Here is a 15982-nt window from a genome sequence, read left to right as displayed (position 1 = left end):
GCATCGACAAACACTTCCTGTCTGCAAAACATGTGAGGAGAGCTGCAGACGAGGGACAATCCAGAAATGGTCATGAATGTCAGTTTAGAAGCTATCAAAGTTTTCAAATAAAGCACCTTTTGAGAATGTCAATGTTTGTTGGTAATTATCTTACAAAACTAGGAAGTATTTTTGGTTTTTATATTAAAAGTTATGGTTGTTTATTGATTTTAGTTAAAAAAAAAAAAATTGCAACTTTTAGGAAAATGCCCCGCGAAATCAGGCGTTTTAGCTGCAACAATCACAAAAAATGCCCGAGAAATCCTGGAGGGACTGAGAAGGCTGCCAGCTACACTTTATATGAGCAAAGAGATTATTCCCGCCTGATCTTAGCATTGACTGAAAAAGTGAGAAACTTTTTCGCCGCAGGCTGAAGGAGCAGCACATCCTCCTCAGCGCCGACGGTCCTCATCGCAACGTGCTGAAGTTCAAGCCGCCGCTCTGCTTCACCGCCGAGGACGCCGAGCTGGTGGTGGGGAAGATCGACCAGATTCTGACAGGTCGGGACGGTAAACCGCCGCGGCGTCCGACCCCTTTACGCTCAGACGAAGAGCTTGACCTTTTTGTGTTGTGTTGTGTCGGCAGAGCTGGAGACGGCGTTGGGCTTAAAGCCGAGCGAAACCCCGACGGCGGAGACCGAAAGCGGTAAGAGGAAGGTAAGACGGGCCGCAGCTTTTAGAGGTTCCTCAACACCTACTTGACTCCGCTTTTTACTGAACTTTTTGCTCCGTTTCTTGGCGACCCGAAGGCGTCGAGGGACGAAAACGGACACGTGGAGTTGACGCACGACGATGAAGGCCGTCGGCAACAAACCAAACCGAAGAAGCGCGTCCGAACCTGAACGACTTCACGAGCCTTCCCCGGACGTCGCCTGTCGCCTTAAAGGGACGGTTCGGCTCTGCGGAGCTGGGGTTCTGTGATGGGGTTACGAACAGTCAGTGTCTTACCTGCTGCAGGTAGCTCTTTGAAACGGAAACTCCAGGAAGAAATCCTGAATCTGCACTCAGCATTTTAATTACCTCCTAATACTTTGGGGTTTTTTTTTGATAAAGCAAAAGTTTGTCTCGATGCGGAATAAAGCGGCATGACTTTTCATATTTGTAACATTTATACTTTTTGAATTATTCAACTTTATTTACAAATATCTTCCCTACAGAATTGCATTAATTTCTTTTCCGTCCTTTAAAAAACATTGTTCTCCAAAATCTACTGGCTCCATTTTCCAATTTTTACGTCCCTTTCAGCTACTAGCTACAGTTTGGCTCATTTTAGCTTTTAGCTTCTGTTCAGCTGATGTTAGCATCTCTTAGCTTTCCCGATCCGGTTAAAAACTCTTTCTGCGACATGTTTCCGCGCTCGGCGTTCACATCGCACTTTTCCTCGACTTCCGGCTGGTTTATAAAAAGCAGAACCACCAGATCTTCGATATTCGAGCCAATATTTAAGACGATCGTCCGCTCAGACTAGCCTTTAGCTCGTCAGTCAGGTCAGATTGAAACTAATTCTGCAAACTGAGGGCGTTCAAACCGACTCGTCTACAAAAGCAACCTTTCCACAGAACCCCATTTCAAAAGATCCGGACCATCCCTTTATTACGTTTTTGCCAAGTTTCAGTAGTTTTTTGTAATTTAATTTCTTCACTTTATAAACAATGTTATGCATATCCTTAATATCATGTTTATGTTTTTAGCGTAAATCGACTCTATTGGTCTCCTCTGACTTGTGACCTCAGGGAGTTAATATAAAGATGTTCTCTAGTTTTTTTTTTCCATTGTTTGAAAAGTTTTTATGGGTTTTTTGCCCGACAGCAACAAGATGTGAAAATATTTTAACAAGGTTTGCTTTAAAGTGCTGACTTGCTTCTTTTGTGAAGGAACTGAGTCCGTTTAGAGAACGTAAAATAACTTTGGAGGGAAAAAGTAATAAAGTAAATGGGTTTGAACTGAACCTGTTTGAGTTTCTGGGACGACTTTTATTGTGAAATGGTGCTAAATGAATAAGCTGAACCCTAATATTCTGTGTGACATACCTCTGAACCTTTATTTGTGATTAAAAATAAATACTCTGACTTGTTTTTGAAACTCTTCATGATGATAAACGGACTGAACTTGTATTTAAGACAACCAGGTCACTGAAAGCCAATCTGTCCTCAATCATCTGAACACAGCACTCTGCTAGAATCCCTCAAAAGCTGAGCTAAATAAAATGTTCGGAGTCTAATCAGTGCTTCAGATCAGATGTGTGGACCGAAGGGACACAGCAGAGACAGAGACAGTGTCTCACCCAGGGGACACTTCAACACGTAGCAGGGTGGAGGAATCGGACCTGCAGCTGCTGCAGTGGAGGACGGCTGCTCTAACCACTGAGCCACAGCTGCCATGGAGATGTGTTTGTCTATGTGTGTGAAACTATATGTGTGTGTGTGTCCGCAAACCTGTGTGTGTATGTGTGTGTGTCTAGTTCTTTAAAGGTATGTGTGTAAACTTGTGAATGTGTGTGCGTGTGTCTAAGTATGTGTGTAATGTGTCTAGTTTTTTAAAGGCATGTGTGTGTATGTGTGTAAACCTGTGAATGTGTGTGCGTATAAATGGGTGTGTGTGTGTGTAAAACTATGGAAGCCTCTCTGAGAATTCATGTTTTTATGATTTTTTATACCCACCTCTGATGTTTCCTCAGTCTCCACGTTCAGCGTCATGGAATAATTTTTTTACAACATACAATTGTTTTAAATGATCATCTATGTTGTTTTTTTTATTTCTCTGCTTGTTTGTTCTGTTTTCATCTGGTGCAGTTTGTATGAAAGGTGCTTTATAAAGAGTTTGTCTGATTGTGTATATATCTGCATGTATGAAGAAAGGTTTAGAACTAGGAAATGTGAAAATATGACAACTGGAGAAAACAATCTGTTTTATGTGACGAGACCAGAGGAGAAAATGACTTATACCGCCATCTAGTGAACAGAATGTGACATTGCAGCTAAACACAACATCAGGTTTAATTAAAAAAAAAAAAAAAGACATTTAACTGAAGCAAAACTAAAGGGTTTACACTGAAAGCATTATCAAAGATAAAAAAAAACTAATTTTATTTAACAACTAAAAACAAAAAGATTTCTGTAAAGGAAGATTTATTAGACAACCTTGTACAAAAATGAAACAGTTACAGGTTCGAGGCTTTTTTTAGTTGTTTCCACACAAAAACAGACACTTATCAAAATAAATCGCACAGCTTTAAATCTTTTTCTTATGATCAATCTGCTCAGGGGCTTCTTAGCTTTTCCCCCATCATAAACATTTCATCGTGTATTTTAAACAAATTGTAGCAAAAGAAATTAAAACTGAACTGATGAAACATTATCTCAGACTCATGGCAGGAAAAAAAAGGGATTTATTTCAGCAAAATGAACCCAAAAAAGGATCTAATGGGGGAGAGAGGAAGTAACAAAATAAAAAAAAAAGGCTGATGTGACGGTCAGAGCAGTTCGGTCTGATTTCCTGATCGGGTCAGATTTCAATCCTCGGTGATTTCAGATTTATCCACGACCTAAATGTCACTTCCTGCAGGAGGCCATCATAATTTACGTTTAATGTCCGTTTGATTCTGTTTGTCGTCTTGTGTCGTTCGGCGCTTTAGCCCATCAGGTATCCTCTGAAAGGACAAAGAGACAAATTAGCACAGCCTAAAGATATAAACTATAATATCGCCGCCGTATTTAACGCCTGAGGCTTAAACTCAGATATAAGGAAAAGGGGCGGAGTTAGACCCGTTTTGGGTCAAACCTCAATGACATTATGTGCAATCTCACGGGAGATCTCGCCATTTAGTTTTGGCTATTGTCGATTGGCTTTGGCAGCCATCTTAACCCGCCTGTGTGAGTTAGGACCCCGTGTTGAACTCCAAAAATCCTCTTCATTAAACGCCGTCCAGTGGTTCATGAGATTTTTTGCTAACAGTGGAGAGGCCACCAGTTTCTGCGTAACATGTAACGCTCAGAGCATGTGTTGTGAATGACTCTCAGCTACTACCACACCAAATTTTAGCTCAATATCTGTAAAACTCACTAAGCTATAGCCATTTTTGTGACGGCTAAAGTAGATTAGCAGTGGCAGACATTTTTTAAAATTCAATAAGTTCTAGCTGTACATGAAATAGTTATTTCCTGGACGTCTCATTAAAGTCTGTCGGGTGGTTCATGAGATATTCTGCTAATTAACGGACACGCAGAGACAGACGGCGGGTGATCTGATTTGGACTCACGGCAGCTTCATGCGCATGAACACTCTGGCCATGAAGAAGCTGAGGAGAACGCTGACGAAGCCGATGAAGAGCAGCAGGAAGCGGTTGAGTTTCGGGATGTTGGGCGCGTTGGACCGGTCCAGGATGATGAAACCCAAGCCACCCATCGTGAAGAGGAAGCTGGAGGCCAGCCCTTCCATGATGTACTGCCCGTTGACTCTGGGAAGACAAACGTGAGCAAGTTAGCTGCGACTTAAACGCTCGATTAAACTGAAACAACAATACGACGTGCGATCACACCTGTACGCCAGGAAGGCGACGGGCCGCTGGTGTCCGTGCTCATCGGTCATCGAACCCACACTCGGTGGTTCGACAATAACGTCGTAGATGATTCCTGGAGATTTGGGAGATAAAATGCGGTCAGAAAACAGGATCAACCGTGTATGAGCCTCCCTTTCTGTGTGAAGATGCACAGAAACCGACATCTTAGAGTCCATTTAAACTGAAAATAAAAAACGCATGTGCCAAGCAGGAAGAGTCGTTACAGATGAAGCTCCAACATCATCCTCGTCCTCGTCTCCGGATTTGCTTTGAAGGGTTTTCTTTTTCAAACTCATAAATGACACGCAGATCGTATTTATCTTGTATGTGGAGGTCTGGTGCTCTGAGTAAATAGAAATGCAGCCGTTCTGCTGTCTGTTGGTGGATCAGATTCAGCAATAACTAAAGAGAAATTTCACATTTGTGGCAAAATTACAGACAGAGCGAATAATCTGTAGATACTAGAAATCAAATTATCAAGTAGGAAAATGAAGCTCATAATTTACTTTTTGGAGCAAGAATGCTCTTTTGCAAATAATTTTTTTTAGGTATATGAGTTTTCTTAAGGGTTGGTAAATATGTTTATTTAAGTTAAGCAATTTTGACCATGGTAATTTACTAAATATCTTTAAAATCGCTGCTCTTCATCAGCCAAAAAAGCCTTGTATTGGTCAACCTCGAGGCGACATTTTACCTTATATAATAAGAACGACCCTCTTGCACCTTTAACCACTGTGTATTATTCAGTTTTGCAATCTCTATTTTATTGTCCACCACGCCCCCGCCAAAATAAAATGTTTTCCAAGGAAAACGTTACTGTGATGACCTTAAAGATGACAAAAACTCCCCCAAAACAAAGGATTGTGTTTCAAGATTTCGTATTAAAGTTTGTTTTCGGAGAGGGTTGTTTATTTTTTTTTTTTATTATTAATGTATTTGAACACTTTATAAGGCAGCGAAAGCTGTCTCGGTAGTAAACAGTAAAAATAAAATACTTAATTGTGGTTTCTTTCAAATCATTTATGTGTTCACTCTGCATTCATTTGTTTAGCTGCACATCACTTATGTTGGTGCAGCTCCTTAGTAAGACACTAAATAAAACTAAACATTTTATGGATATTTTATCGTTTAATGATAACTGTTATTTCTTGTTTTTAAACCTTCTGACCAGCAGGGGGGCTACTGACTAATGGAAACCTAAAGAAATGACCCATTTTCTAAAAAGTGCTTCAAGAAACTTTATCTGGCCCTCACTATAAATAAAGTTCACGACACAAAATAAACTAATAAGGCTACTTTAACACAACAATATGTCCAAAAAATATCATTTTCGGGTAAAACCAAGCTACACTTAGTTCTGTTTGTTCAGTAAGAAAACTAACCTTCCTTCATATTTACTGTACACACAGAAAGGTGGGCTTCACAAACAGAATTAAAGTCAACAGACAGAAAAAAACCACTGCAGATAAATGAGCTTTGCTATAAAAAGGATATTTAGCGGCTAGCTAGCTAGCTTAGCCGCTTAGCTTCGTTTACCTCCTGTGATGAGAAAGTAGGACACAATGACGACCGCGTACACCGTCATGGCCGACGGCATGTGCAGCCATGAGGGTTTCTTCAGTTTTATATTCGGACATTCGAGCACAGCGAACGGAATACTGTATAAAGTTTCCATGATGAGTGAAACCCAGCTCCTAGACCGATGCAGCCGCTGGCTGACGTCCGACTGAGCCCCGACTTCGTTGACGTGTCCCGGAAGTACAACTGTTTACTTTATTTTTGAATTTATTTTATTTTTAAAATGCGTTTTTATAACGTCCCTGCTGAAACAACAACTACTACAATGCTGTAACTTTCATTTGAAAAAATGAATAATAATAAATAATGACAAATATTATATGTTACGTTTACGCTACGTTGCCCTTACGTGACGTAATCTTAAAGAGACAGTACTCCGGAAGTAAGAATTTCACAATTCCACTTTTCCATTGCTGTCTAACCAAAATTTTTGTCTAATTTTTCAGTCGACTTTTGACTCATTTTTGACATTGACACAAACATTTTTTGTATTTTATTTTTTATTATTATATACTTATAGCTGACCCATGCTTGTAAAGCTGCTTTTAGCCAGTAATTCAAAAATCTAAATACTTGTTGCGACTATGTCCACTATAATCAATATAAAAAGCTGTTTTTGATGTGCAACTATGATTTTTATCTTTAAAAAATGTCTCACAATGGGAAGAACTTTGGTGGTTTTTTCCATTTTCTTTATTTTTCAGGCTTATACAAATCTGGACAATTATAAAACCTAAATTTAACACTTCTGAATAGTTGCTAGGACTGTGTATGAACAAATACACACTAGTTTCTAGATCTTTCAAGTTTTCCTGCTTGTTTTAAAATTGGCAGTGTTAGACATTTTATTGTGACATTTGTCACGTTTATTTTGCTTGTGCCAATTTACAGCCTTTAAATGACTTAAACCAAACCCCTGCCTGTCTACTAATATTCATTTTCATGAAAACAGGAACCTGACATCTTTAAGGATCACTTTAGCCTTAAATAGGCCTCTGTTAAAACTTGTTAAACACTTTACCTATAATCAAATTATTTGTGATGACCTAAATATTAATTATGGTTTTATTCAACCATGATAAAATACAAAGTTTTGACAACTTATTTAAGAGTAACATAAAAAACAGCTGTACTGAATGTGAAATTTGATAGTTAAAAATAATTGAGTCAATATCAAATACAGATGGCCACTTACTCTTTAAAGTAACAAAAAGCAAACTTTTACCTTTTTTTTGGTGGTAAAACAAGTAAAATGTAAATAAATTATGACACTGCAGGACAAAGTCAGAGCAACATAAAAAGGCACCAAAAGCCAAAATCTGGTAATTTTTTTTAAAGAAACGCATCAAGAAATTCCAACACAAAACTGAAATGTTTGTTATTTTTTTATTGTGGCAATACAAATACACGTTCTACTTCGTTTTCTGGCTCTGTGCTTGTGCCTTTAGCACCTTGACGACGATCTTCTGCTCCTCGATCAGGAAAGCACGCTTGATCCTGAGAAAAAGCAAAAAAACAAAACTTTTAAAAAGTCTTTAAAACAAGGAGTTTTTTCTCCCATTTAAAAGGGACAGTTCGGATCGTTTGATCGGATCAACCTGTTACAGATAGCTCTCTTTGAACAACGTCAATTTGGAAATTTGATTTAATTCTTACAAGACTGATGAACTATTTCACACTTTCTTCAATTTTTTTTTTTTTGCAAAAACTCGATAAATAAAAGCTAAAAGATTCTGACCAGACTGACGAGCTAAAGGCTAGTCAGTGCGGGGCCAAGAACAAAGCAGATCACTGCTGTCCTAAAACGCGGCGCTTCATACAAACACCAACATATAAACCGATCATCAACACCGATTTTATTTACTATAAGTTCTGCTTGTATTGAAGCACCACCAGCAGCTTGCTGTAGCACTTCCTGTGCGGCCTGGGGGTCTTCTGGCAGGAATAATAAAACTTCCTGCCAAAATAAACTCCTAGTTTTAACTGACTGCAGTGTGAAGGTTTATAAAACTGCATTAGACAGTTTGAGATTGTCTTGTCCTCGCTCAAACTAGCCGTTAGCTCATCAGTCCAGCAAGAATTCAACTTTTTCTTCTGCTTAAAAAGTCATCTACAACAGGTAGGATAGCAACTACTCATAACCTTTTTAGAAAACCTCGTTCACAGGGCATGAACTATATTTTTCACTTAAAATGACAAAGAAATAATGTAGAGAAAAATGCAAAAAAGGAGAAGAGAGAGCTCAAATCTGTAAGAATGATAAAATCCTAATTATATTTCAAATCTGTCAACTGGTTCCCCTAAACTGTAAACACTACAGATCGGATCGGACGTCGTTCTCTTCAACAGACCCAGGAATGAAAGCAGTCGTCTCTTACCGATCACGCACACACTTTGCACACATGGATCCACCGTAGGCCCGGCTGACGTGCTTCTTGGTCTTGGAGAGCCTCATCAGAACCTGAGGTCTGACGGCACGAATCTGCAAGATGAGCAGACGACAAATTATACAAACCGAATGGGCAGAAAGTTACCAGCCACCCGGGGGGAACTCAACAAACGATGAGCTACATCCTTTGTTCACCACACCACCAGTATTTCCTGTTTCTGATCAGAACACATGAACTTTAGCCACTTTTTTAAAAAACACAGTTCTGATTTGACATCTCCAACCGGTGTGCATTCTTAGCATTCTGATCTAAAGAAACCTTTACATTTTGCACTGAAACCAACATGGATGCAAGAAACAGAAGATGGTGACCTGCTTTAAGGTGATAAATATTAGTGGACTTAAAGGAAATGAGACATGTCTTTAGATTGACTCAGCTTTAAGTTACATCCAGCCAACACTTGAATTTTCCACTCGTTGAATTTAGTTGTACCCCTAATTGAACAATAGTTCTTGTTTAATATCGACATTAAATCAGGACAAAAGGTTGTTTTAAGCCCGATTAAAGGGAGTTCCTTTTTTTCCACGAAACTGTTTGCATTCTTACACAAACCTGGTGGGAAAAACTTATAAATCTGAAAGATCTGCTTCAAGGCTCACCTGTAAAACTGAACAAGCACAAAACCAAACGAGTAGAATTTAATTAACAGACTGGTTGGTCAGCGTCTCTGGTTTGGCTTTACTAGTCAAAGAAAAACCCTGAGCACCGTCTGACTTTAATACAAAATCACGTTTAACTGGACAATCCCCAAATATCGGATAATCACACGAAATTCTGTTTTCTCAGTTTGGCATTACACAAAGTCTAAAGAGTCTAGTCAAAGTCTAGCATTTTTTTTAACTGCAACTGCGCTGCACACATTATATGCAGGAGTCTCATTAACTTCTGTTTTCCTGCCACAGAATGTCACGCATTAATAAAGTCTTAATCTAAAAGCTTCAACACAACGTGGAGATGTGTGAGAAAATGCAGTGCTGTTTTCAGGGCTTTAAGAAACATTCCAAAAAACCTCAACACTAGGGCATCTTCATTAACACGAAAAAATGTCAGAAATTTAGGCTTTGGTCAAACTCCAGCTCCCCAGACAGATCGTGTTCTACTGTCATCCTGTGACAATAAGGCGACACGTTTACGCTCCTCGCCGCCACAACAAGAGTAGGAGTTCACATGTTGGACATTTTTCAGGCTGAGCAGATCTCAAACCTATTTTGGACTAATGTTAATCACTGCAGCTCCCATTTTGTGCAGATACTTGATTTATTTACGACGGTCTGAATGTGAAACATCTGATTCTTCCAAATCACACCCAGGTTACGTTCATATGTGGAACTAAATCGAACACGTCTGACGCATCTCATCTGACTTTCATGTCACTCAAGTCGGGTTGTGTGGATCGATCCAAATATTGACATCATCAATCCCAACGCTTGTATCTGATCGTATTTCTTCTACTGCGACAGCATCCATGTTTGAGTCTGTTTCTACTTTAGGTATGAAGTGCTATTTTGCGCCAGAAAGCGGCGAGATCAAATGTAAACAGTGGACAAAAACTTTGTCGGCTCTGACTTCCCAACAACTTCAGAATCAACACGCCGCCATGTTCAGCGTCCACGTTTACTTCCGTAAAATCAGCGTGCGCCGCCGCGTCTCATCTGCGGGTCGCTTCCGGGCTGTAGACTGTTCACACTAGAGTCTGATGGCACTCGCGTTAAAATTATGATTTAAACCAACACTTAAAAATAAATAAATAAAAATAACAATATCAGATCTCAGCAAACCAGCCCAGTTAAGCCCTGCAGTGTGAGCATAGCCTTGGTGTTCATCTGTGTGAGGGTGATGTTTTTTTATTTTATTTTAATTTTTATTTCCAGATAGTGACATTTACATTTCTCATGGCAAATTACATCAGTGCTGAGTTGTAGATGTGATTTAGGAAGACTGTGAAAACAGAAGAATATAAAATAGGATAAAAAAAATTAAATCGTTTATAATACACAGGCTGTACAGCTTTGCACATTAAACTCTTCTCTTCTGTCTCTTTCCGGTTTTTGTTTGTAAAAGCAGACGTATAAAAACAAATAAAGCCAGAGTGAGAAACTATAACAAGTGTAGCATTACGTGGAACTATAAATGAACATTACAATAGATTGTACTTTATTACCAAGATTCAAGGATTGGCGTCCTTTCCTAATGTTTGTCTTGTTCGTTTCTCATGAGCATTCCTAATTATTTCCGGCATATATTGTATAATATATTCTTCCCATTTATTCCAATGTTTGGGTAATACGTTTTGACGTAGCCTGGCTGGCCACAGACTTCTCGGTTTTTCCAACGACTCAACTTTGGTGATTTATAAACATTAATTTTCACAATCTGATCAATCTGAGCAAACCTCAGCAGCAGTTTGCCATCGTAAAATGCCAGGATGAGAGTTCAACAGGCGCCTCGAACGCTTCTTTGCGTCTCCCACACCTTCAATATGGCCGTCACGTTGTTTGACGTCAAGTCGAAGAACTCTATATCAATGTTTGTTTAGATATTACGTTATAATTTTACAGCTATGACACCCAGCGATCCCCAATGTTTTTAACAACACAAACTGGTTTCATACAAGAAAACATCCCCAAACACTAGTGGGGGGAAAAAAGAAGTTCTCCAGACAGGTTATTTTTACCAATCTTTGCTAAAGTTAGCTTGTATGTTTGAAAAATAAACAGACTGAGTTGAACACCAGATAGAGGCACGAACAGAAGGTCATTTTTCAGACTCAGCAGACCAATGTGTACGAAAACACCTGTATCAGATATTTAAGAAAAGTGTTTTTTTTTTGTTTCCAAGTACCCTGTACTAAATAATCCATGGACCCAGTGGTTGGAGATCCCTACATGCACCCCATCCAGGAACCCCAGGGCGTTTACTTACTCCACGCAGCCTCCCAGGGCAGATGCCACATGCGGACTTGGGGGCTTTGCCGACCTTCTTGGTGTACAGGTAAACGATGCGGTTCCCAGGAGTCCGGGACCTGCAGACCAGCAACAAGCACAAAGACCGGCGTCAAGACACTACTGTCATTTTTTAAAATCAAAACACACGAGCTGTCCCCCTCCCCGCAGGAAGCTCACTTACAGCCTGGTCTTGTTGGAGGCAGTGTTGTAGGACAACCTGCGGCGGTAAGTCAGGCGCTGCACCATCTTGGAGCTGGAAGACAAGTCGGGAGTTTTACTGAGAGCGAGCCGAAGCTAACGTGCTAGCATGCTAACAGCATACGGGCTCGCGACGCTTATTTTGGGGTTTTATCAAACAATATTCACTCATTTTACTGCGCCACTGTAACATTTTAAAGAACTGTTCACTGCATCCCCCTTCTTCGAATCGCTTATCTTCATGAACCCGTCAATGAGCGGCCTCATCCCTGCTCTAAACAGAACTGCTTAAGAACCACTTCTCTAAACGCACTAATGTATGAAATCAGACGATTATTCCTTAAAGGGAGGATATCATCTTAAAATCGACCCCTTTTTGCTTCATAAGACGGAGGATTACAGCCGATTATAAATCAAGTTATCACGCAGAGCTAAGCAGGAGCCGCCATACCTGCTGTCGCCGTAACCGGAAGAGGAAGGAAGCGGGCGGAAGTGAAATGTTAAAGGGCAGCGCGCGCCTCTGCCCCCTGCTGGTCAGCTGCGTGTACTACACAGGCTCTGGACTTGTTTATTAATATCGATAATAGAATTTAGAAAAATAATAATAATTTGAAATTAGACGCACTCAGAGAGCCCAAACCTCCGCCAAGGCCATGTTGGTTTTTTTGTTACAACCCAAACAATATTTAAATGTTTCATCCAAATCTGTTCATTATTAGTTTTTACCTGATCTCCCTTAGAGATCGGGTGAGAAGCTCGAAGACGATCTTTGCTAACAAACAGACAAAGAAAAACACGACCAAAGTCAGAACCTCCTTGGCAGAGGCAACAAAAAGGGTCACCTGCTGGAACAAAGACAGGATTTTAACAAATGAGTCACCTGTCACCTTGACCTTTGACCCCATGACCTTGAAATCAATAGGCATCATCCTTGACCCATGAGGTGTCCAGCTGTGCAGTTTAACATTCCTGTGTTACACAGGATCACCTTGACCTTTCACCCAATCACCACCAAACTTTAACCCCTTGTTCCGCGTTTGACGTTTCATGAAAATGTCATGCAAATCCATTCAAAAACGTTTGAATAATCTTGTCCACAGACAGATGGACGGAGGTAAATAATATAGAAACTAAGTTATTATCAAATACTAGTAAGTGTAAAGTTTGCTTTAATAGCATCAGAAGCAAAACGTTATAATAATAAATGTCTGGAAGATACTTGACCAAAGAAAATGTGTAAATATTTAATAAAGTGTTTTATTAGAATTAAAATTCACAGATAATTGATAAATCACCACTGTTTAGTTGCATTTTTCCACTTACTGTGGAGTAAGTTGCCTGAAATGTTGTGTTAGCTCTTGTTGCCCGTCAGCGTCGACCTGTGACGCAGTGAAACTGCGGCGTTTTCCGGATTTTAAAAGGTTCGCACTCACGAAGAGGAGCTGAGCTGCTCCTGACTGCATCCAACAGTTTTCTAATTGGGCTCAGAGGAGTGAAACAAAGTTTGGGAAACGATGATTGACGAAGGAGCCGACCGTCAACTCCGTGCTGCTGTACCGACTTGTCTCTCTGCCGCAAGTAAACGAATAAAACCCTGTCGTTGTTATTTATGTCTTTCTTAAATTCCTTTAAAGTAAGTCATGCCTTGTTAGAATTTTATAAGCAGATACAGCAGAAATAAACCTCAGTTTGTTGCTCCATTTCCTTTTCAAACAACCATCTTTTTTTTATTACTGTATTTAACTACATAATCCTCTGACGGACGAATAACTCCACTATATTTATGACACTTTATATAGAATATTGTCTCAATGTAAGTCATCTCGAGGCATTTTAAGGTGAAAACAAACACGTTCATTTTATTTACATTAAAAAAGATTATCTAACTAATACAAAACAGACTAAAGGCGGCTCAGTCAGCCAGAAAACTGAAGCAGCAGAGGTTAAAACCTCAAATACTGTAAGTGGAAGATGGCAACCTTTACAGTCAAAAGAACCATTCCTTCGGATTTTTCCACGAAATAAAATTTGCCCGAAGCCACAAAATGTGCTTAAAACTTGAAACAATGGTAACACAAATTAAAGAAATTTAAGATCTGTGATAAACCTTTGACATTTATTTGGATTTTTAAATGTTAGAACAAAGAAAAAGACCAAATTCTAATCCTTTTTTAAAAAAATAACCATTTTCTTGTGTATACTCCCTTTAATAAAATTCAAACACTTTGTGACAGTGTGGTTCTTTTCTATAATATAATATATATTTACAAAAAACTCTGCCAATAATAAAAGATATAAGGTGAAGATAAAAATCAGGCCTGTTTGTTGGAATTTTAATCGTGGTTGTGATTATTTTTCCTATTATAAAGGCAGAGATCTGCGTTTATTTTAAATTTTATCATTAATATTAATTTTGATCAAAGGCAAGCTGTCACCTCTTCTTTGTGTGGTCAGAATGACTTTCCATGCATTTCTGTTGTTTTGCTCTCACCGTTTTCATTTTAGATAACATCCCATTTTTTTTTATGTTAGTTTTGGTCGAAGCCCCAGAGGGCCACCTGTTGCCCCAGAGCCGCAGGTTGCAGACCCCTTGACCAGAACAGATAAATCCCGTTTGTGACGTCAGACGGGAAGAGGAGCTCGTCTTCATCCAAACATCCAGCAGGTGGCAGATTGCACCAGGCTGTAACTACAAATCAGAACAAGACATTTGGTGCTTTTTTTAGTTTTAATTGTAAAGATTTTATTCCTTCAAGCTGAAGTTGGTTTCCTTCATAATTAATATATGGGCTTGTATTCAGTGCCTTGAATGCTGAATGAATTTAGATCATTTATTCTTCACTCCGCAGTCAAAACCTATTAATCACCAAAGGGTCACTTTATTTCTTACAAGTGGAAAAAAACAAATAATTAATCGATTGCAGCATGAAGCGCTTTGGGGTCCTTGGACTAGATAAAGAGTTATACAAGTGCAAGCCATTTACCATTTAATTAAATAACACTTATCACAAACAGAAGTGACAAAGCATTTAGTAAACAACACAAATAAAACACAAAAAAAAAAAAAAACCCATCTGCCACATGTAGCCGTACCGAGGTAAGATGAGTTGTTTTTGTTGTTTAAATCGAGGTGATGGGTTTTATCTCTACTTTCAGCCAAAAATGAAGACAAATAAACACGGATCAGACTAAAACTTAAGGGTTTAGAAAAAATCAAACAAATTCAAAATAGCCGCCAAAGCTAATCAACCTTAGCGGATGCTAAAATGACCACAACTCTGTCAAATTTACAAATACTGAGCTGTAATTTGGTGTGGTAGTAGCTGAGAGTCATCCCCAACACATACTTTGAGCGCCACGCTCTGATCTTTGGCAAACCCTGTTTGACTTCCTGCAAAATATCTCACAAACCACTGGGCAGATTTTAATTCAAGTCCAAAAACAAGTAATCATTGGATCTACAGCTGATTAACGTTTGGAGTCAACCCCGTTTAAGATGGCCGCCACAGCTAATGAACCTTAACAATGGCTGCGGTCAGACACTGAGCTGAGATTTGATGTGGTAGTAGCTGAGAGTCATCGTCAACACGAACAGATCATGAACGTTTGTCCAACGATATCATTTATTGTTTTAATTTATTCCATAAAAAGTGTTCAGTTCTCAGTAAACCAGCTCAGGTCTGGGATATAACAAATACAGAAGAGCTGAAAATGGCTCCTAAACAAAGTGGCTCTACATCCAATAATATTTATTTGCTGTTTTCGGCCAACAGACGGTGAACTTCACACTAGGAACACATTACAGATCAGTCTTTAATGAGCAACAAGTCAGAAGGTTTGTTGTTATTCTGGTTCTGTTTTAATATTTTATTGTTCTGTTTTGGTTGCCCTTTTTCATTATTATTGTCTCTCAACAGTGGTGGACAGTAACGGAGTACATTTACTTGATTACTGTACTTAAGTACATTTTTTGAGAATCTTTACTTTACTTGAGTAATTTTTTGGGGGGCGAACTTATAACTTTCGACTCCACTACATTTCAAAATCAAATATTGTACTTTTGACTCCACTACATTTCTAGGCAGCTGGTCGTTACTTCGTGGTAACAGATTCAACCTTAAACCTCGGCTCCATAGTGAAAGTGTGAGGAGAATCAAGACTCTCTGGTTTGGTGTGTTTTTAGATAAAAAAAATTTCTGAAAGTTACAAGGTTCT

The 15982-nt window shown here is 39.1% G+C and overlaps 3 protein-coding genes across 3 annotated transcripts in view; 1 reads left to right on the top strand and 2 right to left on the bottom strand.

Annotated features, from left to right (window-relative positions):
• Nucleotides 1-2113, top strand: part of etnppl (ethanolamine-phosphate phospho-lyase) — a 14319-nt gene extending 12206 nt beyond the window's left edge. Inside the window, exons 11-13 of the mRNA XM_017414318.3 lie at nucleotides 409-539; nucleotides 625-695; nucleotides 788-2113. Coding sequence (XP_017269807.1) covers nucleotides 409-539; nucleotides 625-695; nucleotides 788-880 — 295 coding nt within the window. The 3' untranslated portion in view covers nucleotides 881-2113. The remainder of the gene's footprint in view (nucleotides 1-408; nucleotides 540-624; nucleotides 696-787) is intronic.
• A 1033-nt stretch (nucleotides 2114-3146) lies between these two features.
• ostc (oligosaccharyltransferase complex subunit) lies at nucleotides 3147-6343 on the bottom strand. The gene is made up of 4 exons (XM_017414325.3): nucleotides 6133-6343; nucleotides 4576-4669; nucleotides 4297-4494; nucleotides 3147-3687 (listed from the first exon to the last, which is right to left on the bottom strand). The coding sequence occupies exons 1-4, from the start codon at nucleotides 6269-6271 to the stop codon at nucleotides 3669-3671; spliced, it is 450 nt and encodes a 149-aa protein (XP_017269814.1). The 5' UTR covers nucleotides 6272-6343; the 3' UTR covers nucleotides 3147-3668.
• Nucleotides 6344-7541: 1198 nt separating this feature from the next.
• On the bottom strand, nucleotides 7542-12298 carry rpl34 (ribosomal protein L34). The gene is made up of 5 exons (XM_017414314.3): nucleotides 12219-12298; nucleotides 11751-11822; nucleotides 11547-11646; nucleotides 8553-8656; nucleotides 7542-7671 (listed from the first exon to the last, which is right to left on the bottom strand). The coding sequence occupies exons 2-5, from the start codon at nucleotides 11813-11815 to the stop codon at nucleotides 7587-7589; spliced, it is 354 nt and encodes a 117-aa protein (XP_017269803.1). The 5' UTR covers nucleotides 11816-11822; nucleotides 12219-12298; the 3' UTR covers nucleotides 7542-7586.
• Between the last annotated feature and the right edge of the window lie 3684 nt (nucleotides 12299-15982).

The sequence above is a fragment of the Kryptolebias marmoratus genome, linkage group LG7 (genome assembly GCF_001649575.2).
Source record: "Kryptolebias marmoratus isolate JLee-2015 linkage group LG7, ASM164957v2, whole genome shotgun sequence".
In the NCBI taxonomy this organism is placed as follows: domain Eukaryota; kingdom Metazoa; phylum Chordata; class Actinopteri; order Cyprinodontiformes; family Rivulidae; genus Kryptolebias; species Kryptolebias marmoratus.
Note: the sequence above shows the minus strand (reverse complement) of the source record. Positions and strands in the feature narration are given on the sequence as shown.

Coding starts and splice junctions, on each gene's coding strand:
- ostc (XM_017414325.3), bottom strand. CDS start 6,271: ATGGAAACTTTATACAGTATTCCGTTCGCTGTGCTCGAATGTCCGAAT. Junction 4,670..6,132: donor CTACTTTCTCATCACAGGAG/GTAAACGAAGCT, acceptor CCAAATCTCCAG/GAATCATCTACGACGTTATT. Junction 4,495..4,575: donor GTCGCCTTCCTGGCGTACAG/GTGTGATCGCAC, acceptor TTGTCTTCCCAG/AGTCAACGGGCAGTACATCA.
- rpl34 (XM_017414314.3), bottom strand. CDS start 11,815: ATGGTGCAGCGCCTGACTTACCGCCGCAGGTTGTCCTACAACACTGCC. Junction 11,647..11,750: donor GCCTCCAACAAGACCAGGCT/GTAAGTGAGCTT, acceptor GCTGGTCTGCAG/GTCCCGGACTCCTGGGAACC. Junction 8,657..11,546: donor GCCCTGGGAGGCTGCGTGGA/GTAAGTAAACGC, acceptor CTCATCTTGCAG/ATTCGTGCCGTCAGACCTCA.